This window comes from Myotis daubentonii, chromosome 2 (genome assembly GCF_963259705.1).
Source record: "Myotis daubentonii chromosome 2, mMyoDau2.1, whole genome shotgun sequence".
Taxonomy (NCBI): Eukaryota; Metazoa; Chordata; class Mammalia; order Chiroptera; family Vespertilionidae; genus Myotis; species Myotis daubentonii.
This window is the reverse complement of record NC_081841.1, coordinates 130,717,674-130,745,088: the sequence shown is the minus strand read 5'-3', so window position 1 is coordinate 130,745,088 and position 27,415 is coordinate 130,717,674. Positions and strand designations below refer to the sequence as shown.

At 44.4% G+C, this 27,415-nt stretch overlaps 1 protein-coding gene across 3 annotated transcripts in view; it reads left to right on the top strand.

Moving 5' to 3' along the window:
• Positions 1-286: 286 nt before the first annotated feature.
• Positions 287-27,415, top strand: part of RNASEH2B (ribonuclease H2 subunit B) — a 101,064-nt gene continuing 73,935 nt past the window's right edge. Inside the window, exon 1 of one of the 3 annotated variants that reach the window (XM_059684562.1) lies at positions 287-635. In XM_059684562.1, coding sequence (XP_059540545.1) covers positions 572-635 — 64 coding nt within the window. In that variant the 5' untranslated portion in view covers positions 287-571. The remainder of the gene's footprint in view (positions 636-27,415) is intronic. The other 2 variants (XM_059684563.1, XM_059684561.1) reach the window with 2 other exon arrangements.

Below are 27,415 nucleotides of genomic sequence, written 5' to 3'. Positions count from 1 at the left end.
ACATTAATTCCTGCGCGGAGCGCAACTGAGGGTCAAGACACACTGACAGCTCAGCGGGCAGAGGATTCGGATGAGGCAGCGGGTGTCACTGACACGGACCTGCTCCCGGGGTGGCGGACGTCTCCCGTGGGGGCCCCGTCCCCTCCCGGGCCGCCCCGTCCGCCCCCTCGCGGAGGGGGTCCTTCGGCCGCGCTACCAGCGGGTGGGAGGGCCGCTGGGGGTGGCGACCCCGCCCGCTCCGCGTCCAGTCCCGGGGGAGCGGCCGCCGGCGCCTAAACTGGGCACCTTCCACGGGCGGGGACGGGAGGGGGGAGCGGCCGCGGCCTCACCCCCGCGGGCGGCCAGGCGCCGGTGCTCAGGCCGCCTCCGCCTCCGCCTCCGCCTGGCGCTAAGTTTAAAAAGTTAACGTGACAGCGGCTGGCCCCGGAAACGAAACCAAACTCGCCCCGCGGGCCGCCTCTGGGGCCCCGCCGGGCCCTCGGCGCCGCGCCACCGGAACCAGCCCGCTCCCGCCATTTCCCGCCGCTCCCGCCGGCCCGCAGCGGCGCGCTGGGCGGAGAAGGCCGGCTGCATGGCGCGCCGCGAGGACTGCGGGGACGGCGCCCGCGCGCGGCAGCACGTGTTCCTGCTTCCAGGTAACCAGGCCGCCCGGCGCCAGCCCTCGGCCTGCAGCCCCGCGGCCCGGCACGGAGCGCGGAGCGTCCCGCCGAGAGGCGCCCCGCCGCCCCCGCGCCCGGGGCCCCCGCGCTCCCCTGCGGGACCCACGGCCCGCGCCGCGTCCCCGGGCCCCGTGCCGGACCCGATGGTCTCCCGGAGCACATCGTCCCTCGTATTGGTCACATACAGCAGCTCGGGTTCCCAAGCCCCCGCCGGAAGCGCCAAACGGCCCCCGCCCCCGGCCCCGCTCGCACTCTCTTTGGATCCACGGGCCTTAGGGAGCGTGCGGCGCCGGGGGTGTCTTGCCCTGGGGTGTAAGTCGGTGTCCCCCCCCCCCCCCTCCGGCAGCTGGCTCCAGGTCCGGGCTCTTCCTGGGTCGGAAGCTAGCTAGGGCCCAGGAGGCCTGCACTGGCCCCCGTCCCGGGACAAACCCTGGATGGTGGTCGGCCAGGACCAGGGTGGGGAGGTGCCGGAGGGTAGGCGAGGGCAGGAGCGCCGGCGGCAGGTCTCCCGGCCCCGCCCTCGCCCCGCCCTGACCATCAGCCATCCAGGCCTGCCAGGGGCTTGGCGTGGCGGCCAGTTGCCACAGGTGATGGGCCCCTGAAATGGCAGAATAAAAGGAGGAGTTTGGGACAAGAAGTGAAAGCCAGGAAAGTTTGGCACTTCTGTAGAATATATTGATATGATGGCATAACATAGAAAATATGGGAAATACGTTGTTTGTGTTTGATTTTAGTTCAGCAAATGCTAAAGTATTTGCTAATGACGATATAGTTGTCCAGTTATGTAGGTTTTATGGTGGATATTGAAAAGTATCACATGTCAGTTAGTATTTTTGTGTGTCTAACCTTTTAAACCTTTATAAAGAGGTATAGCATACAGTAAAATCTACATATTTAAGTGTGCAACAAAATGAGGTTTTCGTATGTATACACCCCTGTAACCATCCTCCAGGTCATGATGTAGAACTTATTCAAGCTCCTCATGCCTGTTGGTAGATACGCCAGTAACCTCTCTGCTGTCACCAGAGATTCATTTCACTTGTTGAGGTCAGTGTGTGCTCCTCTGTGACTGGCTTCTTTCACTCAGAATTATGCCTGTAAGATTCATCCATATTGGGTGTAGCAGTTTGTTGGTTGATTTGTGTTTTTATTTCTGTCTATATTTTATTGTATACATATCCATAATATTTATCTCTACTGTGGATGGACATTTGGATTTCCGGTTGGTAACTATTATGAATTACACATCTAGGACAGACAGAGGAATTTGTTTCTGTAGGGTGCAGTACCTGGGAGTGGAATTGCTGGTCCTAGGTATTTGTATGTTCAGTTTTAGTGGATGCTGCTGAACAGTTTTCCAAAGTGGTTGTACAGATTTACATTACGACCAGCAGTGTGTGAGAGTTCCTGTTGCTCCCCATCCCCGCTAGAGATGCTTGTGTAGTAAAACAGGTAATGCAAAATTCAGGTTTTGACAGAATCTAATAAAGGGCTACCTATACTCATGCTTTACGTTAGAAAAATCATCTTCTCACTTTTGTTACATCAATTCAATGAGATTTTAAGGGTAGGGACTCTATTTTTTCAAATCAAATGCATTATTTTTATTCAGAGACACACAATGGCTGAGGATAATGTAAGTTTCTTATTTTTTTCTGTTTAATCAGTATTGACATTCATTCTTAAAGTCTGTTTGTATCTTCATTATATTAAACACAAGACCTTCAGAAAAATTAAGTACTGATTGCATCCCATAAAATTGCAGGTTTACTGTATCTACTGCTGGGGCTGTGAGAATAATTTCAGTCCTGTTCCTGTTCAAAACTGAGATGTGCTATGACTCACTGGAGGAGCTGGAGGCAGCTGTTCAGGAACTGCTAGAAGGAACTGTCAGACCAGCAGGTTTTGTAACACAACTTCAGCTTCCTGCTCATGCAATTCTTCTAGCCGGCCTTTAGTGCCACCTGCAGGCTCTGAGGGTACAAACACTGTTGCTTGATAATTACTGCAGTGCAACAGTGCTTCTCAGACTTGGGGGTATCTGTCACCAGGTGAGCTGATCCTCACCTCAAGAGTTCCTAATTCAGTGGGTCTGGAATGGGCCTGACAATGTGCATTTCTAACAAGTTCCCAAGTGATGCTGATTCTGCTGGCCTGGGACCACACAAAGAACCACTGCAGTGAGACCAGCCCTTGAGAGCTGGATTGGGAGATAGGAATGGCCATCTCGAGGTTTCTCTCTCTTTGGAGTGGGCCAGAATGTGCATGGTCAGGGGAGTGCGTGTAAGCACAGGGTATGACATGTCCTGGTATTTGTTAGGAAATCAGCTCTAGTAAGTTATGCATTTGAAAGGAGGAGACTGTACCCTTGGCTGAGTGAGCACCATTAGCTACAGTAAAGTTGGGCCCTTCATAAAAGAAACAAAGATTGTATGAAATTTTTCAAAAGTATTTGATGGAAGCAGTCTGTGCTCAGTTTTGGAAAACTTTTGGCAGAAGGATTTGAAGCGCTTACTCTACATACAGAAAAGTGAGCAAGTTTATCATCAGGCCAACAAAACTGCAGAGATTGATCCATGAGACAAATGTACAGGCACCGAAACCTTGAGATGACTCTTTTCCCCACAACATTTAATTTACTTTACTTATCGAGTTGCCTACCACAGCATTGTGTTACATCTTGGAGGGTAAATTTAAAAGTACTATTTAGGTATCTTTGCCTCTCATTTTCCTGAAGAAGTAGATTATCTCCCCCCCACATCCTCCACCCCCCCCCCCCCAAAAAAAAGCTGGGACTTAGAAGGGATACTTGTGAGGCAATCAGTCTTGGAGTCTCGATTTTCATACGCTGGTGAAGACTGAACTGCCTTCCTTTTCAGCAGAGTAAGCATGTCTTGTAGTTTAGGATGGTCTTAAACATTTCTCAAACATGGCCTGGGAATACTAGTCTACATATTTGCAGTTTCAGTTACTATGAGAGATTGTTAACATCTCTACTTTTTGGAATAAGGTAGAAGTTTCCATCCCTCTTTGCTACCCTAAAAGTAAATGTTTAAGTCATATTTTAAATATTTCTCTTGAGTCCAGTTTTGTATGCTTGTCAGTTCTATTAAGTTTGAGTGGACTCTAGTGTAAAAGGCCAGCCGGGAACAGATTCACTAAGTGTAGGATAGAAGACTGCGCTTATTGTTAATGTGGCTGAACCCTGTGACTTAGCCATCTCCAAGGAAATGTTAAAGCATTGGGGAACCCTAATGTGAGGGGGGAAAGCAAGGACAGAAATGATCTCAGGACCAGTTAAGAAACTCCTTCAGGTCTACTTAAGCTGAAAAGGTCCTTTAATCAGCCCTCTGATTAAACTGGACTTCAACCATAGACAAGTTTTGCAATAAAGTAATTCCCCTTTACTGTATTTCATGCATATACTTATTAAAAAGTATTTTAGGAAGGGTTGTATTATTTATTTCCCCACAGCCATCATAAATAATGCCAGTTTTTTTGGGGGGGAAGGTGGGGTGGTAGAAGATAGACTTTGGGAGATAAGAATTCCAGGCTTGCCAGCCAACCTTAGACACTCCAAATATAGTAAGAAATCTTTCATGTGAGGCACCGCAACAGTCACAAATAATGATAGGCCTCTCCAAATGGAATGCAAAGATAGATTTGAAAGCATAGTGTGAATGCAAACTTTAGAACTATGTTCTTAATTTAAAAATTAAAGAGAAATAAACTTTAAAAGAAAAAACTCATTTTCCTGTTTAATCATGGAGAAAATTCATATCAGTGCTATTACTGATTAGAGTCTTGTAGTTGGTGTGTTTTTTTTAAATCCTCACCAAAGGATATTTTTCCATTGATTTTTAGAGAGAGTGGAAAGGAGGGAGAAGGGGAGGGGGGAGAGAGAAACATAGATATGAAAGAGACACATGGATTGGTAGTCTCCCACATGTGCTCCAATCAGGGATTGAACTTGCAACATGCCCTTGACTGGGAATTGAACCCTTGACCCTTCAGTCTGCAGGCTGATTGATGCTCTAACCACCGATCAACCCAGCTAGGGCGTGTAGCTTTGTAATAAGCCCCCAAGAACAATTCTTATTTGAAAAAAAGTAAAAATATGTGTTGAAAGAATAATTACTATACACCTAAATAAGTTTTCAGTGACCCTAAAACAAACGAACAAAACACAAAAAACTCATTTTTTCTCCTTAAGTGCACATGGTTAATCTCAGAAAGAATATTTAAGCAGGTTTTTTGTTCTTTGTCAAACTGTTTGCATGCACCGGTATGTCTGTTTGTGTTTAGAAACATACCTTGTGGGCTGAAAGCTTCCTTACTTTCAGAAGAGCTTATTCACATGAGAGGAACCTGCATAGTTTGGCTAGCCTTGCGGGGAGGTGGGAAGAGGGGATCAGGGAGGCATGGGGCGGTCTGGCCAGTTCAAGTGCTGATTCTAGAAAACCTCTGAATAATTAAGCTCAGCTTCTGGGAAAATATGACATTTACTGAATAGTGGTCTGTAGGCCTTCAGCAGTGGGGTCTCTGAGCTTTCTAGCATGGGGCATGTGTAATATTTTCCGCACAAATACTGAGTCTGGCTTTGCCTTTATGAAAAGTTTTTTGGTGGGAACCAGACTGACCTTTCTCAGATGGCCACTGGATCTGCTCCCCTTGCTATTTGAGCACGTTCTGAGTGGATGGACTTAAATGTTTGCCAGCTGGTGTAATTAGGCTGTTTCCGGAGCCTGATCTTGCCCTGCTAGTAATTGTTCCAATGACCAAGTACGTTTTATAAGAACTTGTGAGTCCCTCATGTTTATCCTCCAGGGCAGAAGAGAAATCATAAAAGGAAAGTAAGCAACATTCATAATTTTTTATTTGGAAAGCAGAATAGGAGCTACATGGGTTTTCCCCATATCCTCAGTTTTAACTATGATAAGAAACAAACAACTCACCAGTGTTCTTTAAAGCCTGGTTATAAAAACACACACCTAAAACTAGATTTTGCTATTGATTAGCTTTAGGTTCTTGGAGAAATTGTGTTCTCAGCGTTAAGCCTCAATTTCCTCATCTTTACACTGGGGAGAGCAGTACCAGTCTCATGGGTTTGCTGTCTGTTGGTTTGAGTTACACAGAAGCTCTTTTTTTGCACCCCAAGTTCTTAGCCTGGGGTCTGGGACAGAGTAGGCATTTAATAAACATTTATTGAAAGAATAAATGCCTCACATTTCATTTCTTCCTGCAGTGTTCTTTGCTTACACTGTCCTTTTTCTTCTTTCACTTCTATCCAAATTCTACTTTCTTCAAGGCTCGCTTCAACTTTATTTCCTTTGAAGATAATCCATTTGCCCCAATCTAACTTCTTTTTCTTTTAATACCCTTGACTTTGTGTCTGCTTGGACCTCTACCTGCCAGCTCTCTTCCGTGTTCTCTACCTGCCAAATGCCTGTTTCTCCTTTACTGGTAAACACATGCAAATGTCACCTCTTCCAGGAAGCCTTCCCTCTTGGCTTTTCCTGTTAGTGTGCAAGTTAATGGTACCTCTGCATTCACCTACACATTTCCTTGTGATTATTCAGTTCACTGTACCATTTTTGTATAAATATGTATTGAATGCCCAATACATGCCAGTGGTTGGGGAGAATCCAGGTCCATTCTCCCTGAGTAGCCATTTTTAGCTTCTTAGTGGTGGAGCCTTGGCCTTAAGCTTCAGAGCCCAAAGTTGCTCGGTGCCTCTGAAACTAGAGTATGCTACTTAGGACTTTCAGCCTTTTTGTTCAGAGATCCTTTATATTTGATTTTAAAATATCTTTAAAACTGACTTTCTTTTCTAGGTATTCTGTCTGCGAAAGTAGCCCATTCTGCCTGGTAAAAGGGTCAGATCTGCATGTTCTGGTGCCTGTTTCGTTATCTGCCTCTGAAACAAGGAGGGCCCAGCTGGCTGAGGTCTCTCTGGCCAGAGCTGATTTCCCTGCAGGGGCCTAAAGTCCCAACAACATTTGGTGAGGCTCTGCCATGATCAGTTGCTCAGTTTTGACTAGTTATTTCTTTATTTACACATTTTTCTCCCATATATTTTTAGTAAAATTTTTATCAGAATAGCAATACTCCGTCAAGAAATTTTAGTAATGCAAAAAAATATAAAGAAGGAAAGAATTTGTCCATCATTTTACCACCTAGAAATAACAATTTGGAAATATATTTTTCCAGTCTTTTTATGTTGTATGTATCACAGAATGAATTACGTGTTCTTAAATTGTTTTCTGATTTTTGTATTTCTGCCTCTGTTTCACTATTTACTCTTTCTACTTATTTACTATTAACACTCAATAAAATTCTCAGGGATATTGAGAATTTTCACCAGAGTGCTATATAGTTTTATTTGCTATACTTAATCATGGAATTAGAGAAAGACATTTAAGTTGATTTAATGGAGAGGTAAAGGACTGAGATTTTTTTTTCTCTTAATTTTAGGAAAGATAGAAACTCACATAGCCATATGAACAAAGTTGACAAAGAGATTTGTACGTCATACTTTTTTCGTTCAAAAGGCTTATTATGAATTTATTTATAGTGTAACAAATATACCACATAAGCATTGCTTTCACAGAGTAGACTACATATTTAGAATGGATTATCTTTAAGAGTGGATTGAGAATGAAAATACAAATAGATGCAAGACAGGGAAAGATAAATTCACAGAGCTATAGTGGACACATGGCAAGCTAGGGTGTTTTGAAAGGCATTTGAGGTTAAAGTTATTTAGGACAACCATGGCTTCCTGCAAACAGCCCTTGGAATAAATAGGATGCCAGTTTGAATGGACCATAAGTCTCCATAGTATTTCTTTAATGCAGTGGTTCTCAACCTGTGGGTTGCGACCCCTTTGGGGGTCGAACGACCCTTTCACAGGGGTCGCCTAAGACCATCGGAAAACACATATATAATTACATATTGTTTTTGTGATTAATCACTCTGCTTTAATTATGTTCAATTTGTAACAATGAAAATACATCCTGCATATCAGATATTTACATTACGATTCATAACAGTAGCAAAATTACAGTTATGAAGTAGCAGCGAAAATAATTTTATGGTTGGGGGTCACCACAACATGAGGAACTGTATTAAAGGGTCGCAGCATTAGGAAGGTTGAAAACCACTGCTTTAATGTGTGGCCAGTGAGTCCTGATTGTGTTACAAAACCTGACTTAACACTTTGTTAGGAGTTCCATAGTGGGATCAGCATATTCCTAGAAGAGCCTGCTGTGTGTTGGGGGCAGGGTTGGGGGTGGGTGGGTGTTGTGGGAGAGACATCTGGAACTCAGGTGTTGGCAGCACCAGAAGGTCCAGGGTTTTTTCTTCTCTGAGCATTAACTGCTTCTCAAACCAACTTCCTCTATTTAGTGGAAACCTGGCTGCACACTGCACCCAAGCTTCAAATCTCCTGGTGTCTGCTGGGAGAAGCTGCCCCTCTTCTTTTAATTCTAGTTTTAACCTTTTCAAAATAGTCTTCTGATGGCCCTTCTGTGATCGCATGATCCCCACCCTGTACCCCCTGTTACCTGTATCTAGGGAGGAGCAGACTCCACTGCAAGCACAGGGTGGGAGGGGGCAGAAGGAGCTGTATGCAGGAGTAGAGAGTGTTTTCCTGGAAGAGTGGGAATAGACGGCACAACAGACAGCTACTGTCCTCAGTTACCAGTGTGACTGAGCTCTGGTCAAAAGCTTGAGCCACTCATGACCAGGCCTGTGTCAGTCCAGCATTCTGCGTTTCTCAGTTATTGGTGGTTTCTTTGGGTGACATACAGTTATGGAAGAGGTTTATTTGTAGGGAGAATTTTATTTTGGTTGTAATTTATACTCCCTTTCATTTAGCCAGGGTTTATGTAAGTTTTAGGAAGCCCATCATCTAGCTCTTATACTTTTACAATGCATGTGGGTGTAAGTTATTGTGTTTGACCTTGGGAAGTAGTCAAGGCAAACTTTATTATGACCATTCTACAAGATTCACAGAAGTCAAATAATCTGTCCAACACTCAATAGGAATTAAGTGGCATAGACTGTTGACTCTTCTGTGTCCTCCTGAACTCCTATGTGCCAAAGGCCACTCTGCTGAATGGAAGGTGGTAGTTGCCACTGTTGGAGAGGTGGGAAGATCAGAAAGGGCTGGGGTTCCCTCTGTTCAATGACCAGGGACTGGGCACACCTTTCCTGGAGCCAGCCTCGGTTGTTATTGACATTCCAGTCAGGTCTGTCCTTTCTACCTGTTCAGAATTTTCCTGCTTCCCAGATATTTCAAGGCCTTCATGCCATCTCTATATATTGCTGGTCTTTGTGGCTCTGAGTTGGCTGCAAACCTGAAGTTTTTCATCAGTTCGTTCTCTGACTGGATAGGGCAGGGGCGGGAAACCTTTTTTCTGCCAAGGGCCGTTTGGATATTTATAATGTCATTCATGCGCCAGACAAAATGATCAACTTAAAAATTAGCCTGCTGTATATTATCAAACATCTCATTAACTCACTCTTTTTTTTTATTTTTTATTGCTTAAATTATTACAAAGGGTATTACATATGTGTCCTTCCCCCCCCCCCCCTTGACAGTCCCCTGGCCTCCCCTACCCCCCAGTGTCTTATGTCCATTGGTTATGCTTATATGCATGCATACAAGTCCTTCGGTTGATCTCTTATCCCCCTCCCTCCTGCCCCCCAACCCTCCCCGGCCTTCCCGCTGCAGTTTGACAATCTGTTTGAGGCAGCTCTGCCTCTGTATCTATTATTGCTCAAAAGTTTATAATGGTCTCTATTATCCATGAACTCTTACCATTTGCAACGGCATGGATGGAATTGGAGAGCATTATACTAAGTGAAATAAGCCAGTCAATGAAGGAAAAATACCACATGATCTCACTCATTCATGGATAATTAACTCACTCTTAATGCCTTGGTAGGGACAGACCAAATGATTTCGTGGGCCTTATATGGCTCTCAGACGATTCTCCACCCCTGGTATAGGGCATTCCTAGAAATAAGGCTGTTGATCTGTTGATAGGGACAGCATTGGAAGAATGGAGATTTTATCTTCTATAGTCTTGATTAAGGCCGGTTTTTATTTTTTCTTCAAAGCTTCAGAATAAAAAGATATTCTTAGAAGAACCTATTACTTGGGAATTATTATTCTAGTGTATACCTTTCTCTAGCTTTCTTGGTTTGCCTCTTGTCATGTTTGAGAAAGTTGAGAGCTTCAAAGTCAGGAAAATGACTCAGACCATATGGCAGTGCTAACATCTTAGGAAGAGAAGGCATATAGTTGTAACTGAAATTAACATTCCCGGAAGCGAGCCTAACAAAAGCCTATAAAATAATTATTGTTATTTCGATTTTATAAATGAAACAACTGAGGGACAGAAAGGTTGGATATCTGCTGTGTAAGGAGAAAAGCTGGGATTGGATTATGCATCTGTCTGACTCTAGATCTTATGTACTTCCTATGAAGCTGGTATTATCAAAGAAATAGGCATCAGCTCAAATTTATAGAGGAGACCCCTTCCCTCTACACTCCCATTCTCTTCCTTTTCTGATTCTTTCTCATTATTCTAAAAGCAGATTTTTTTCTTCCCTAATTAATGCAGATAAAAGTTAGAAAAAAGATGGCACTTCCAAGTCTGGTGGGATGACCCAGGATTTCCAAAATTTAAATGAAAATTAAAAGCTTTTTCATAGAGCCTTTAATTTATAATCACAGGTAATTTTGTGTGTCTAAGGCCAGGTATAGACTAAGAAATTTATCAAAAGTGTTTTAGCAATCTGAGTTCTTTTTTATACTAAGCATTCAAAATCTGGTAGGGTTAAAATCATAAAAGTAATGAAAACATTGACAAAGATGGCCAAAATCAACCTTTTCAGACTCTTGATATTAGCCAAAGGCTTCCAATAATCTTAGGAATATTTATTCAAGAAAAACTGCTGAATCTCATTAAGCAGGGTTTGTGGCATATAACTTGACTCTTCCCATCTCCCTCTGCTCAGGTCTGCAGTAGCCTTGAAAACCAGCAGTTTGAAAACATGGTATTACTTGTAAAAACCAGCTGCCTTGCAACCACTGGATAGGGCAGGCCTTGCTTGGAACTCTTCAAAAAAAGTCCCATTCTCAGTGCATGTCCCTATTTGACTGTCTCACAGCTCACTGGAAAAGCCCCATTCACAGGGTATTGCTATCATTTGGCCCTCCTTGGAGCTCAGAACTTCCTTTGCAGAGAAAGCCCTGTCCCCGGGGCCTTTGTCAAAAACAATCAGTGGCAATTGTTTAACATATCAGCTGCTGAGGGGACAATAGTTAATAGGAAGATAAGACAATAAAATACTCATAAGGGGCTTTGAAGAGCTCTGACATATTCCTAGGGAATTATGCAGGGCTATGTGAATCCCCAGGAAAGACCTGAGAGGGCCCTAATCACTCATTTCTGACTGACTTTGAGGCCCTAGGCGAGCAATAATTAAAAGCTAAGGGGGGAGGAAGGAGATTAGCCAAAGAATTTAAATGCATATATGCATTACCTATGGACACAATCAACAAGGTGGTGAAGACCTGGGGCGGGGCAGGAACTGGGTGGAGGGGGCAATAGGAGGAAAAGGGGAGACATCTGTAATAATCGCAACAATAAAGTATTTTTATTGTTTTTAAAGATAAGGCAGAAATTTAAAGTGATTCAGTGTTGAAGGTATGACCTAACACAGGGGCAGAACCCCTCAGCAAATGTTGGGAGACTTACTGATAGATCCTCCCTTCCCCCAACTGGTGGGCGGGGTATGATGTAACCTGAAGCCCAGAAATACCTGAGTGACTAACCAGGTACCTTATATGGACTACACATTGGACCACCAATCCACACCTGCCAAATACCCTAAGCCCTTGTCCTATATGGACAATACAGTAAACCACCAATCAGTGTGCCCCAAGTACACTAAGCCCCCCACCCCTTCCCATTCCGCCCCTCAAAAGGCGTGCCCACCCCTGCACGTGTTGCTGTCTTCCCCTTGTGAGGCAGCCCGGCAGGTGCTTCTCCTCCAATAAAGCCTGTAGTCCTGGTTTTAGGCCTCCGTCTGATCTTTCACTTACTGCTTCAAAACACTTAAGGAAATGTCTGATCTATGTCAGATCTAGCTAACCACTAAAATAACAGACACCAGTGGTTGCATACTACAGGGAACACAGATGATGATAGGTTTAGTCCAGGATGGTCACTAAACAAACAGCAGCCACTGCAGTGATGACAATAAGCAGCAACAACAAATACTGGTGAGTTGGGGGAGGGGAGTCTGATATCCAGAATTATTACACTAATTATTATGCTATCTAAAATATCCAGCATTCAAAAGAAAAGTATGAGATATGTGAAGAAACAGGAAAGTATGGCTCATACACAGGGGGGAAAAGAGTCAATAAAACTGTTCCTGAAGATGCCCAGATGTTGGACTTATTCAACAAAGATTTTAATCAGATATTATAGGTATACTCAAAAAAACCCTGTCTAAAGAATGAAAGGAAAGTATGACAATGAGGTCTCACATAATAGAGTATATCAATAAAGAGAGATAAAAAATGATGAAAGAATATACAAATTCTGGAGTTAAAGTACAATAACTGAAGTGAAAAATCCACTATTAACTCAAGAGTTAGCAGAGCAAAGAAATAGCAAACTTGAAGATAGATCAATTGAGATTATCTAGCCTGAGGAACAGAGAGAATTAAGAAAAGTGAACATAGTTCAGAGACCTGTACTAGCCCATTTAGCACACCAGCACATGTATAACAGGAGTCCCAAAACACAGAGAAAGGGACAAAAAGAATATTTGAAGAATTAACACATTGTATGAGGGAAACGTGTTTACACGTTTTACATATTTATACGTTCTACCAGTGTAGTAGAGCGCGGGACACGTATTAATACGTTTTTTATAGACTAGCGGTAGAATGCAGGTAACGTATAAATACGTAAACTAAAGTTATCGTAATTTTACTGAACGTTGCCATTTGCACAAAAAATTAGCAAAAATGGCCCGCGCCACCTGTTAGCGCGCGATAAAAACTACCCGCAAACAATGTGTTAATAGCCAAACACTCCCCAAATTTGATGAAAAATATTAATCTACACATCCAGGAAGCTCAACAAACTCCAAGTAGGATAAACTAGAGATCCATGCCTACATACACCAAACCGAAACTGTCAAAAGCGGAAGACAATGGAAAGAATCTTGAAAGCAGCAATAGATTATGGTGTATCAAGTAAAGGATACTCAGTAAGATGAATAGCTGACTTCTCATTCAGAACCATAGTGGCCAGAAGTTATTCAAGATGCTGAAAGAAAAACATACTTAACAAAGAATTCTGTATATGACAAAACTCTTCTTCAAAACTGATGGAGAAGCAAAGACGTTTTTGATAAAGAAACACAGAGAATTCATTCATGACTAGTAGACCTGACCCTACCCATAAAAATCATAAAGTGAATCCTTCAGATAGAAAATACACTAGAAGTGATTTTAAGCCACATGAAGAATACAGAGCACCGATAAAGGTAAATACCTAGATAAATATAAAAAGCAGTACAATGTATTTTTGTTTGTAACTCTTTTCTCCTATCTGATTTAAAATACAACTTCATAAGGCAATATAATAAAACTGTTAATGGGCTTATATAAAGATGTAATCTATATATATAAAAGCCTAAGAGACCATTACGACCAGATGACTGGGTGACTGGCTGGTAGCTATGATCTGCACTGACCACCAGGGGGCCGACGCTCAATGCAGGAGCTACCCCCTAGTCTTATCTAATAAAAGAGAAACATGGTAATTGGCGTATGACCGCTACCCTTCCCATGGGCTAATCAGCGAGATATGCAAATTAACTGCCAGCCAAGATGGTGGCCGGCAGCCAGGCAGCTTGAAACTAACATGAAGCTTGCTTGCTTCAGTGAGGGAGGACTCCAACGTTCCCTGCCTGCCTTGCCGGCCTCTGAGCCTGCAGTTTGAAACATTGTAACAAATATAGAAGCTAAACAAAACCCCAGAAACCAGCTTTCAGCAAGCCAGCATCTCAGAGCTGGAGTTATACATTGTTTGAATTATAGAACCTAAACAAACCAGATATCTTCTTTCAGCAGCAGAGGCCTCAGAGCTGGAGCCAGAGCTAAAGCTGGCCCAGAATTTTAAAAAAAAGGAAAAAAAGGAGCAGTTGGGAGCTTCAGTCACCTGTCAGCCTGAAAACAGCCCTCAGCCCCTCACCCAGACTGGCCAGGCACCCCAGTGGGGACCACCACCCTGAATGGTGTGTGACCAGCTGCAAACAGCCATCATCCCCTCATCCAGGCTGGCCAGGCACCCCAGTGGGGACCCCCACCCTGATCCAGGACACCCTTCAGGGCAAACCAGCCAGCCCCACCCATGCACCAGGCCTCTATTCTATATAGTAAAAGGGTAATATGCATCCCAGCACCGGGATCAGCGGAGCCGCGAGGCCTCCAGGCACCGGGATCAGCGTGACAGGGGGCAGCGCCCAAACCCCCTGATCGCCCAGTGGCTCTGTGTGTGACAGGGGGCGGGGCCACAACCTCCCTATCGGCCCTGCTCTGTTTGTGACAGGGGAAGGCGCCCCAACCCCCTGATCTCCCTGCGGCTCTGTGTGTGACAGGGTGCGGCGCCCCAACCCCGCCACCCCACGGGCCCTGCTCTGTGTGTGATGGGGTGCGGCGCCCCAACCCCCCCACCCCCACGGGCCCTGCTCTGTGTGTGACAGGGTAGAACCATAACCTCCCCATCGGCCCTGCCCTGAGTGTGACAGTGGCAGCACCCCAACCCCCTGATCAGCCCTGCTGTATGGGTGATAGAGGGCGGCACCCCAACCCCCCCACCCCACGGGCCCTGCTCTGTGTGTGATGGGGTAGAGCCATAACCTCCCCATCAGCCCTGCCCAGAGTGTGAGAATGGCGGTGCCCGAACCCCCTGATCGGCCCTGCTCTGTGGGTGATAGAGGGCGGCGCCCCAACCCCCTGATCGGCCCTGCTCTGTGTGTGACGGGGCAGTGCCCCAACTCCCCTATTGGCCCTACTCTGTGAGTGACAGGGGGGAGCTCCTCAACCCCCTGATGGGCCCTGCCCTGTGAGTGACAGTGGGGAGCTCCCCAACCCCCTGATGGGCCCTGCTCTGTGCGTGACTGGGGGGAGCTCCCCAACCCCCTGATTGACCCTGCTCTGTGCGTGACAGGGGGCAGCGCCCCAACCCCCCTGATGGGCCCTGCTCTGTGTGTGACTGGGTATGGAGCCCCCACCCCCCTTATGGGCCCTGCTCTGTGAGTGACAGGGGCAGCGCCCCAACCCCCTGATTGGCCCTGCTCTGTGCATGACAGGGCGTAGCTCTGCAACCTCCCCATCGACCCTGCCTTGAGTGTGACAGGTGGCGGTGCCCCAACCCCCCAATCGGCCCTACCCTGGGCGTGACTGAGGGTGACATCGCAATCTCCCGATCTGCCCTGCTCTGTGCATGACAGGGGGCGGCACCCCAACTCCCCAATCGGCCCTGCTCTGAGCCCGACCAGGGGCTGCACCTAGGGATTAGGCCTGCCCTCTGCAACCCGGGAGCAGGCCTAAGCCAGCAGGTCGTTATCTCCCGAGGGGTCCCAGACTGCAAGAGGGCACAGGCCGGGCTGAGGGACCCTCCCCCCCCCCCCACGAGTGCACAAATTTTTGTGCACCGGGCCTCTAGTTTATAATAATAGCACAAAGAGGTAGGAATAAAAGGAATATATTTCAGGTGTCTATATATTATTGAAATTTTCAAGTTAGTATTAATCTGAACTAACTTGTAAGTTAAGATGCTAATTGTAATTCCCCAGACAACCATTAAGAAAATAACTCTCCCAAAAATATAGTAAAAGAAACAAGGAAGTTAAAATGGTACACTAGAAATTATCTTTGTATTTTTATTTATTTTTTTAAAATATATTTTTGATTAAGATATTACATATGTGTCCTTATCCCCACGTTACCCCCTACCCCCCCCCCCCCAGCTCATGCCCTCACAACCCCCCACCCCCCGGTTGTCTGTGTCCATTGGTTAGGCCTATATGCTTGCATATAAGTCCTTTGGTTGATCTTTCCCCCTTACCCCTACCCTCCCCTACCTTCCCGACAATCCAATTAATGCCTCTCCGTCTCTGGATCAGTCCTTGTTCATCAGTTTATGTTGTTCATTATATTCCACAAATGAGTGAGATCCTGTGGTATTTATCCGCTCTCCAGTTCCATCCATGCTGTGGCAAATGGTAAGAGTTCCTTTTTCTTCTTCCTCTTCTTAAAGAATACCTTTCAGCATTTCATATAATGTTGGTTTGGTGGTAATGAACTCCTTTAGCTTTTTCTTATCTGTGAAGCTCTTTATCTGACCTTCTATTCTGAATGATAGCTTTGCTGGATAAAGTAATCTTGGTTGTAGGTTCTTGGCATTCATCACTTTGAATATTTCTTGCCACTCTCTTCTGGCCTTCATGGTTTCTGTTGAGAAATCAGCTGACAGTCGTATGGGTACGCCCTTATAGGTAACTGACTTTCTTTCTCTTGCTGCTTTTAAGATTCTTTCTTTGTCTTTTGCTCTTGGCATTTTAATTATGATGTGTCTTGGTGTGGTCCTCTTTGGGTTCCTTTTGTTTGGGGTTCTCTGCGCTTCCTGGACTTGTAAGTCTATTTCTTTCACCAAGTAGGGGAAGTTTTCTGTCATTATTTCTTCAAATAGGTTTTCAATATCTTGCCCTCTCTCTTCTTCTGGTATCCCTATAATTCTGATGTTGGTACGCTTGAAGTTTTCCCAGAGGCTCCTTACACTATCTTCATATTTTTGGAATCTTTTTTCTTTTTTGGTTGGGTATTTTTTGTTTCTTTGTATTTCTAATCTTTGACTTGATTCCTGGTATCCTCTTGTCTGCTGTTGGATCTCTGTATATTATTCTTTATTTCAGTCAGTGTATGCTTAATTTCTCATTGGTCCTTTTTCATATCCTCGAGGGTCTCACTAGATTTCTTGAGGGTCTCACTAAATTTATCGGCCGTTTCCATAAAATTCTTGAAAAACCTTATAAACGTGTTTTTGAACTCTATATCCAGTCGTTTGCTTTCCTCCATTTTTGTCATTTGTGACCTGTTTCTTTGTCTCCGCATTTTTTATGCTTCCCTTTGTTGGTAGAGTGGTTTTGTGTGCTAGGTGTCCTGTAGGGCCCAGTGGCTCAGCTTCCCTAGTTACCTGAGGTGGACACTCTTGTTGCACCCCCTTGTGGGCTTTGTGCACAGTCTTGTTGTAGTTATGCCTTGATTGTTGTAGGATCACTGGGAGGAATTGACCTCCAGGTCAATTGGCAGTGAGAATTGGCTGTGTCTGCAGTGGGAGAACTTCTGTGCTGAAGACACCCTTCTGGGGCAAGACTTGCTTCAGTGGGGCTTTGGTGCTCACTGAGTCTGCCCCCTGGGTGTGTCCCTTATGGATCTGAGAAGTTGTAATCCGGATGGTCCCCCTCTGACCACTGGATACACTGGCTCTTGGAGGTTACCCAGCAGGAGCTATGAAGAGAACTGCAGATTCCCCTTCCTTTTTTGGAGTTTGGAGGTGCCCAGATGAGGCCCAGCTGTGAAGCAATGCAAGCTGCTGTGGGGCCTTGGGCCTTCTCTTGGAAGTTCTGGGTCTCTCTGGCCCAGCTGCAGTTTGTTAGGTAATTTTAGATTGCAAAGGGCCAGGGCATTCATATGCAAAAGCCTCTGCGGAAGCCTGGGTGGGGTGGGGTCTCAGGGAATCCAAGGGCAGAGCAAGGAACTATGACGGATTCTCAGCCCTGCCCTAAGGGGCCACGCGTGTCTCAGTGTCCTGATAATTTAATTGCTGCAAGCACCTCTGAGGGAAAGCTGCCCTGGAGTTCCGAGTTCTGCCCGCTGCCAGACAGTCCAGTTTCTCCCCGTATGAGTCCTGGGTCCCCAGAGAACCGGAGTTCAGAGCAGTCGGGAGCTTCTGACTCCCTCCCGATTCAAAAAGACAGCCGTGTCCTCAGGTACCAGCCCCTTTCTGCGCAGTCTCGAGTCTCCGTACCTTTGCACTTTACTTCCGCAGCTCCTGACCCTCAATGTGCTTTTCTCTTTCCTTCTAGTTGTAGAATTTCCACTCCGCCAGCCTTCCTGTAGTTCTGGATGATGTCCGTTTTGTCTTTTTATTGTGTTTTGAAGTTGTTGTAGGAGGCAGCAGTTTTGGTGTTTCCCTATGCCGCCATCTTAGTTTCTCCAGAAATTATCTTTTTAATACAAAAGAACACATTAGTAAAGGGCTAGAGGAACAAAATATATGAACATAGAAAACAAATTGTTAAATGGCAGGTGTAAATCCTACTTTACCAGTAATTACATAAAATGTAAATGCATTAAACATTCCTATTAAATGTAGAAATTGGCAGAATGGTGGGGAAGAGAACATGACCCAACTATATGCTATCAATAAGACAAACACTTTAGATTCAGAGACACACATAGGTTGAAAATAAACTGGTGGAAAAAGATATACTATGCAAACAGTAATTGTGGCTAATATCAGATGAAATATTCTGTAAGACAAAAATTGTTATTGGACATAAAGAGAGATTTTATAATGATAACAAAGTCAGCTTATTAGGAAGATATAACAATACAAACATATTAGAGGCCCGGTGCACGGATTTGTGCACCAGTGGGGTCCCTTAGCCCAGTTTGTGGACATCCCCCAAGGGGTCCCGGACTGCGAGAGGTCGCAGACCAGGCCAAGGGACCCCACGGATTGGGGCCGGGGAGGGACTGCGGGAGGGCTCCAGGGCGTGTCCAACCCGTGTCGCCCAGTCCCAATGGGCCGGACCCCAGCAGCAAGCTAACCTACTAGTCGGAGCATCTGCCCCCTGGTGGTCAGTGCTCATCATAGCTACTGGTTGAATGGTCAAACGGTTGCTTAGGCTTTTATATATATACTAGAGGCCCAGTGCACAAAAATTTGTGCACTCATGGGGGGGGGTCCCTCAGCCGGCCTGTGCCGTCTCGCAGTCTGGGACCCCTCGGGGATGACCACCTGCTGGCTTAGGCCTGCTCCCCGGGGGATTGGGCCTAAGCTGGCAATCAGACATCCCTCTGGCAGCCCAGGAGCCCTCGGGGGATGTCCACTTGCCAGCAGGGAGCCGGCCTAAGCTGCAGTCGGACATCCTTAGCGCTTAGAGGCTCCCACCACCACCGCTGTACTGGCAGCTGTCAGCCTGGCTTGTGGCTGAGCAAAGCTCCCGCTGTGGGAGCGCACTGACCACCAGGGGGCAGCTCCTGCATTGAGTGTCTGCCCCTTGGTGGTCAGTGTGTGTCATAGTGACCAGTCATTCCTAGTCTTTCTGCTGTTAGGGTCAGTTTGCATATTATCCTTTTATTATTTAGGATAGAGGCCTGGTGCACGGGTGGGGGCCGGCTGGTTTGCACTGAAGGGTGTCCTGGATCAGGGTGGGGGTCCCGCTTGGTGCCTGGCCAGCCTGGGTGAGAGGCTGATGGCTGTTTGCAGCTAGTTACACCCCCTTCAGGGTGGGGGTCCCCACTGGGGTGCCTGGCCAGCCTGGGTGAGGGGCTGATGGCTGTTTGCAGGCTGGTCAAGACCCCTACAGTGGGGACCCTCACCCCATGGAGGTTGGCCAGCCTGGGTGAGGGACTGATGGCTGTTTTCAGGCTGCCCAAGCCCCCCAGTGATGGAAGCTCCCAGCCTCTCCTTTTTTTCTTTCCTTTTTTTTATTCTGGGATTTATTTTCTTTCTATAATTGAAACTTTGTTGCCTTCAGTGGAGCTCAGAGCCGGCCACGGCAGTCGGGAAGCTTGGCTTACTTCATCACTGGAGCAACCAAGCCTCCTGCTTGCTCCATCTCTGTGGCTGCCGGCCGCCATCTTGGTTGGGTTAATTTGCATATAGTTGCTCTGATTGGCTGGTGGGTGTGGCTTAAGGCATAGCACAGGTAGGGTCAATTTGCATGTTTGCCTTTTATTAGATTAGATACTAGTGGCTCGGTGCACAAATTCGTGCAGGGTGGGTGGGTGTCCCTCATCCCGGCCTGCACCCTCTCCAATCTGGGACACTTTGGGGGATGTCCAACTGCCTAAACCAAAGAAACCTAAGAGACATCTATAGAACATTTTATTCAACAACAGTAGACTACACATTCTTCTTGAGTGAACATGAAACCTTCTCCAGAACAGACCATATTTTAGGCCATGAAACAAACATCAATAATAGTGAAATAAAAATAGAAGGCAATGATAGAAGGATATTTGGGGAATTCTCAGGTAAGTGGAAATTAAATAATGCACTCCTAAATAACTAATGGATTAAAGAAGAAACTACATGAGAAATTAGGAAGTACTTTGAAATGAATGAAAATAAAACATATCAAAAACATAAAGGACACAGGTAAGACAGTGTTTAGAACAACATTTATAGCTGTACATGCCTATAGTAAAAAAAGAACAAAGATCTCAAATCAATAACCTAATCTTTACCTTAAGAAACTAGAAAAAGAACAAACCAAATCCACAGCAAGTGGAAGGAAGTAAATATTAAAGCAGAAATAAAGTAGAGAACAGTAAAACGACAGAGAAATATCAATGAAACAAAAGTTGAGACTTTTGAAACAAAATTGACAAATCTTTAGACCACGAATAAAAGAGAAGACTCAAGAAATATATCATTGGGTTAAGAAATATAGCATTGAAATTTATTTGACCTATTTGTAATGTGACTCCTAAAAAATTTTAAATGATGTATGTGACTCACATTTATGGAATGCATTTTATTTCTGTTAAATAAAAGAGAGAAGACTCAAATTATTAAAATCATGAATGACAGAAAACTTTGATGAAGTGAACAAAATCCTAGAAAGGCATAAACTACCAAACTGACTCAATAAGAAATAGACACTCTGAATAGATCTATAACAATTAAAGAGATTACATTAATAAAATAAAATCTTTCCATAGGAAAAAACTCAATCTCAGATAGCTTCACTGGTTAATTCTACTAACCATTGAACAAATTACTACCAATCCTCTACAAACTTTCCTAAAAAAAGAAAACTCAACTCATTCTATGAGTCCAGTATTACCCTCATCCCTAAAGACATGATTAAAAAAAAAAAAAGAATACTACAGACCAATATCCTTTATGAACATAGATACAAATATCTTCCACAACTACTAAACCAAATCCAGGAGTATGGAGAAAGGATTATACACCATGATCAAGTGGGTACCTAGAAGCTAGCAAGTGAGAAGGCAGTTTGGTAAGGACAGACATGGCATTTGATAATCATCCAACCATAAGCTGAACATACAAAATGCTATAGGACTAAGTGCAACTACAGAGTGGTAGTTATTATTGGACAAAGTGAATTTGTTGCCACGTTTTTTGATTGTGCAAGGCAAAATCTTTGCCTAATTGTGTTTCATATTTAGGGAAACATACTTGCAGTCTGTACTTTATGTAAAAACCAACTGATTTCCAAATATTGGCACCTAATTCAAATTTTTTAAAATGTGCACATCAAACAAAACCCTTCTGTGGACTGGGTTTGGCTCAGGAATGAAACGAATGTGTAATTCCTTTGACTCCTTAACATCAAAGCAAAGAACTTAACCAATGCTAGGCGTAGGGAGGCTTCCCATACTTCCTCATCTATATTATATCCTCTGTCATAAGGTCTCATATTCCATGTATTTTTTCTTCATAGCAGTTGTTACATTGGCAGACTACATTTGTGTGATTATTTAATTCAATATCTGCTCTACCATGGAATATCCATCCAAAAGCTCCCGAAGGTTCACGGATAGTTATATATTTTCTAATCAGTAATTAATTAATTAAGTGGGCAGGAGAGTAATTTTGAAATGCATTCTATAGATAAAGAGAGGCAAAAACAATCTGAGTATAGTATCTCACTAGAAAATCTGTGTTCAAAGATTCAGTCCAATGTTCTTTTGTCGGCACAATGTGAGAAAGATGACTTTTCCCCCTACTACATAGACATTTCAGTGTTACCTACACTAACATATCTCTAGGCGTATTTCAGAGAACATTGGCATTTACAGCAGAACACATTAATGTCAATATTTATTTGTACTTAGTAATTCTAAAGTTATTAGAATTTGACATTTTAGGCTATCGCTTATCCTCTGGATTTATTGCTCTTCCTGGGAAAAATGGAAACACTGCTTTTCTTGTGTAGTTATTAAAAATATTTTTAGACTTTGGGCATTTATAAATTTTAATTATTTTAAGCTGTGGAGGAATGGGAATGCTGAAGGAGAACTGGCAAGAATCACTAAAGTTAAATTTTTTTACCAAAATAAAAAAGGGAAACAAAAATGAATAATTTACCAATTTAAAGTTCAAAGACTTACAGTAGTACCAAAATAAAATAGTGTATTGCTGAAGAAGAGAGAAGTCCCCTTTTCTATGCCTTGAATGATGAAGACATGATTCTGGATATGTGAGAAACAGCCAGGGGGAAAAGGAGAGAGAAGCAGAACCTGTTTTAGTTTTAGGGGAAAGTTTTTAAAAGAGTTAAACTTTATCCTTTACATATTTATAAGTTGCAGAAATGAAAGTCTTAAAAGATTCTTAAAACTGAATCTGTATGGTTCATTTATATAACACTAGAGGCCCAGCGCACAAAATTAGTGCACTTGGGAAGGGGTGTCCCTCAGCCCAGCCTGCGCCCTCTCACAGTTCAGGAGCCCTTGGGGGACTGATGGCCATGGGGAGTGGGTCTAAGCCAGCAGTTGGACATCCTTAGCACTGCTGCAGAGGCAGAAGAGACACCGCTGTGCTCGCCAGCCATGAGCCTGGCTTCTGGCTGAGAGGCACTCCCCCTCCCCTGTGGGAGCACACTGACCGCCAAGGGGCAGCTCCTGCATTGAGCGTCTGCCCCCTGGTGGTCAGTGTGGGTCATAGCAACTGGTCGTTCCACCATTTGGTTGGTTTGCATATTATAGACATGAAGAACAAATTAGTGGTTGCCAGGGGTTAGAGGTGGGGCAGAGGGTTCTATTAATTTTTACTTTATACATAGTGAAGCTCTGTAGTTGTGAGCATAAATTTATGATTATTTCTTTAGCCTTCTATCATTATGAAATGACCTTCTTTATCCCTGGAAATAATCTTTGTTATTGACAGCCTTTTCATTTTTCTTTTAATTACTGTTAGCATGATAAGCATACTATACTTTCTTTTAATCTACTGTGTCTTTATATGTAAAGTGTGTTACTTATGGGCAGAATATACAGGGTGGTGCAAAGTAGGTTTACAGTTTTGAGTGCACTAGAGGCCCAGTACACAAATTTGTGCACTGGTGTGGTTTCTCAGCCCGGCCTGTGCCGTCTCATAGTCCGGGAGCTCTAGGGGGATGTCCGACTGACAGCTTAGGCCCACTCCCCGGGGGATTGGACCTAAGCTGGCAGTCAGACATCCCTCTGGCAGCCCGGGAGCCCTCAGGGGATGTCTGACTAAAGGCTTAGGTCTGCGGGAAAGGCTCCTGCCACCGCTGTGGCGCTCCTCTTGTGGGAGCTTTTATTATATAGGACTAGAGGCCCGGTGCACGAAATTCATGCATGAGGGAGGGTGTCCCTCAGCCCAGCCTGCACCCTCTCCAATCTGGGACCCCTTAGGGGATATCCGACTGCCTGTTTAGGCCTGATCCCTGTGGGACATCCCTCTCACAATCCGGGACTTTTGTCTCCTAACCACTTGCCTGCCTGATTGCCCCTAACCGCTTCTGCCTGCCAGCCTGATCGCACCCTAACTGCTCCCCTGCCAGCCTGATTGCCCCCATCTGCCCTCCCCTGCCAGCTGATGGTCCCCAACTGCCTTCCCCTGCTGGCTTGGTCACCCCTAACTGCCCTCCCCTAAAGGCCTCGTCGCCCCCAACTGCCCTTTCCTGCAGGCCTGGTCGCCCCCAGCTGCACTCCCCTGTAGGCCTGGTCACCCCCAACTGCCCTCCCCTGCTGGCCATCTTGTGATGACTTGAGTACAGCCATCTTGTGACGACGTGGGGGCAGCCATCTTGTGATGACTTGAGGGTGTCACGCGAGGGCCACCTAGGCTTTTATTAGTATAGATTATTTTTATTAATTATTATTTTCCATATTAACAACTGTAAACCTACTTTTGCCCCACTCTGTAGTTTTAGCTTACTTTTTAAAAAAATATATTTTATTGATTTTTTTACAGAGAGGAAGGGCGAGGGATAGAGAGTTAGAAACATCGATGAGAGAGAAACATTGATCAGCTGCTTCCTGCACAACCCCTACTGGGGATGTGCCTGCAACCAAGGTACATGCCCTTGACTGGAATCAAACCTGGGACCCTTCAGTCTGCAGGCCGACGCTCTATCCACTGAGCCAGACCGGTTAGGGCTTAGCTTACTTTTTTATCCAACCTGACAATTATTGCCTTTTAATAGGGTGTACAGACAATTTACATTGAATAGGCTTATTGACATGGTTAGGTTTGAGTCTCATTTTGCTGGTTGTTTTCTATTTTTCTCATTGGTTCCTTGTACTTCTGTAACCCTCTTTCTGCCTTTTTTTGGATTGCATATTTTTTATGATTCTATTTCATCTCTTTTGTTGTCTTATTAGTGACAGCTTTTTTTGTTTTAGAATTTTAGTGGCTGTACAGGGTTTATTGTCCACATATTTAAATCACATCTACCTTCAAGTGATATTACACAACTTCACATATTGAATAAGAAACTTAAAATGGCATGCTTTCATTTCTCCCTTCCTGATCTTTATGCTATTGTTGTCATACATTTTATTTATACTTATTATAAACCCTGCACTAAGTTATTATTTTTGTTGGAGATTTAAATAATAATAAAATTCTATTTATTTACCCCTGCAGTCACCATTACCAGTGTTCCTTTGTTTAGATTCATATTTTCATCTGGTGCCATATTTCTTCTTACAAAAGGTCTTCCCTTAACATTCTTTGTAGTGTGGGTCTGTTGGTGGTTATTTCTTTCAGTTCTTATATGTCTGAAAAAGTCTATCACCTTCATTTTTCAAGAGTATTTTCTCTGGGTTCATCATGTTTTCTTTTAGTACTTTGAAGATGTTTTCTATTGTCTTCTGGCTTGCATTGTTTCCAATAAGAAATTTACTGTCATTGTTAGCCTTATGCTTCAGTACATAAAGTCATTTTTTCCTCTCTGCTTTTAAGATTTCCTCTTTATTACTACTTTTGAACTATTGATTCTGATGTATCTTTGGTTTATTAAACTTCTTGGATGTGTGGGCTTACTTATAGCTTTCATTACATTTGAAAATATTCAACCATACTTTCTTCAAATATTTTTTCTGTCTCCATCCCTGTCTTTTTGAAACTCCAATTACATATACATTGTTAGAATGCTTGAAGTGTCCCACAGTTCACTGATACTCTTTTTTTTACTTTATAAATGTTGTCATTTTAGATAGTTTCTATTTCTATGTCTTTAAGTTCATTAATCTTCTGCCATTAATCCTGTCTCAACTTGTTTCTTTTGACTATGTCTCTACTTAACTTTTTGTATTTAATGTTATCTTTTCATTCTAACATCTGTGTTTAATATCAATATCCATTTCTCAGTCATTGATTTCTCTATTTTTCCCATTTTAGGCCATATTTTGCTGCTTCTTTGAATGCCTAGTAATATTTGATTAGATGCCAGACATTGTGAATTTTACTTTTTTGGCTGATGAATATTTTTGTATTCCTATAAATAATCTTGAGCTTTGTTCTGGGACACAGTGAAGGTCCTTTGAAACAGTTTGATTCTTTAGGTCTTACTTTTATAATCAGTTCAGTGGAACCCAAGCAGCTTTTAGTCTACAGTTATTTGTTCCATATTACTGAGGCAAGACCCTTTTGAGGTCTTTACCCAATGCTCTCTGAATTATGAGGTTTTCCAGTCTGTCTGGGAATAGGCCCAATTCAAGGCCCTGAGTGAATGTGAGGTACTTCTCCATCTAATCAGTTCAGCTGTTTTTTCTCCCAGCCCTCAAGTGGTTATATGCAATGCACTGATCAGCACCCTTTGCAGACCTCTGGGGTTTTCTTTCTTTGTAGCTCTTTCCTTTCCTGTAGATGACCTGTGAACTCTAACCGTGGTATCTCCAGAACTCTCAGCTTCCCCTGTTCAGCTCAGGGAGTCCACCAGGCTTCACCTGGGTTCTCCTGTTCTGCTCCATGGCCTGGAAACTCTCTCAAGACAGTAAGCTTGGGCAATCACAGGGCTCACCTTATTTGTTTCCCATCCCTCAGAGACCACCATCCTGCATGGCTCAATGTCCATCTTCTTGAAAGTAGTTGTTTTGTATATTTTGTCTTTATTTTGGTGTTGTTGCATCAGGTGGGAGGAGGGTTCCTATTATTTCACTTGATTGTAAGTAGGAATCTCTAAATTTGGGTGTTGTTTTTTTTTTTTAGAAATATATTTAATGTCACTATTATTTTCAGAAAAAAATGTTCTATTTTAACTATTGGGTAAGCCAATTTCTAAACATGCTTGCTCTATATGAGTTTATGAAGATCTGAATAGGGTGAAGGGAATGGGCCGTAGAATAAAAGTGACTATAAGTTCCCTTCCTTACCCAAAACTTTCTGATTTGCTCTTTGGTAGGTAGTTCTATTCCCTTAATCGTCAGAGGTCTCTGGTTTCTTTTGGAGAGAGATTCTTTAAATTAGTTCTATGAATATGCCCTTCAAAATGTGTAGAGGCTGTTAAAAATAAAGTTGTCATGGTCTTTATGTTTTAAACTAGAGGCCCCATGCACGAAATTTGTGCACAGGGGGGAGGGGGCGGTGTCCCTCAGCCCAGCCTGCACCCTCTACAATCTGGGACCCCTTGGGGATGTCCGACTGCCGGTTTAGGCCTGATCCCACAAGGGTTTAGGCCTAAACCAGCAGTCGGACATCCCTCTCACAATCCGGGACTCCTGGTTCCCAACTGCTCGCCTGCCTGCCTGCCTGATTGCCCCTGACTGCTTCTGCCTGCCAGCCTGATCACCCCCTAACCACTCTCCTGCCTGCCTGATCAACGCCTAACTGCTCCCCTGCTGGCCCGGATGCCCCCAACTGCCCTCCCCTGCCGGCCCGGACATCCCCAACTGCCCTCCCCTGCTGCCCCGGATGCCCCCAGCTGCCCTCCCCTGCCAGCCCAGTTGCCCCCAACTGCCCTCCCCTGCCGGCCCCGTCGCCCTCAACTGCCCTCCCCTGGTGGCCCGGTCGCCCTCAACTGCCCTCCCCTGCTGGCCTGGTTGCCCCTAACTGCCCTCCCCTGCTGGCCTGATTCCCTACAACTGCCCTCCCCTGCCAGCCATCTTGTGGATGTGGGCACTGCCATCTTTGAGGGCATGGCAGTCAATTAGCATATTCCCTCCTTATTGGCTGTAGGCACTGCCATCTTTGAGGGCATGGCAGTCAACTAGCATAGTCCCTCCTTATTGGCTATGGGTGCTGCCATCTTTGCATTGGCGTGAGGGTCAATTAGCATATTCCCTCTTTATTAGATAGGACTATATGATTAAAACTTAGACAGGGAAACATTATAGAGGAAACATAATGAGGAGCCTTGCCTCCCAAGATATTAAAATGTATTTTAAAGCTATGATAATTAAAATGTTGAAGTACTAATGTTAA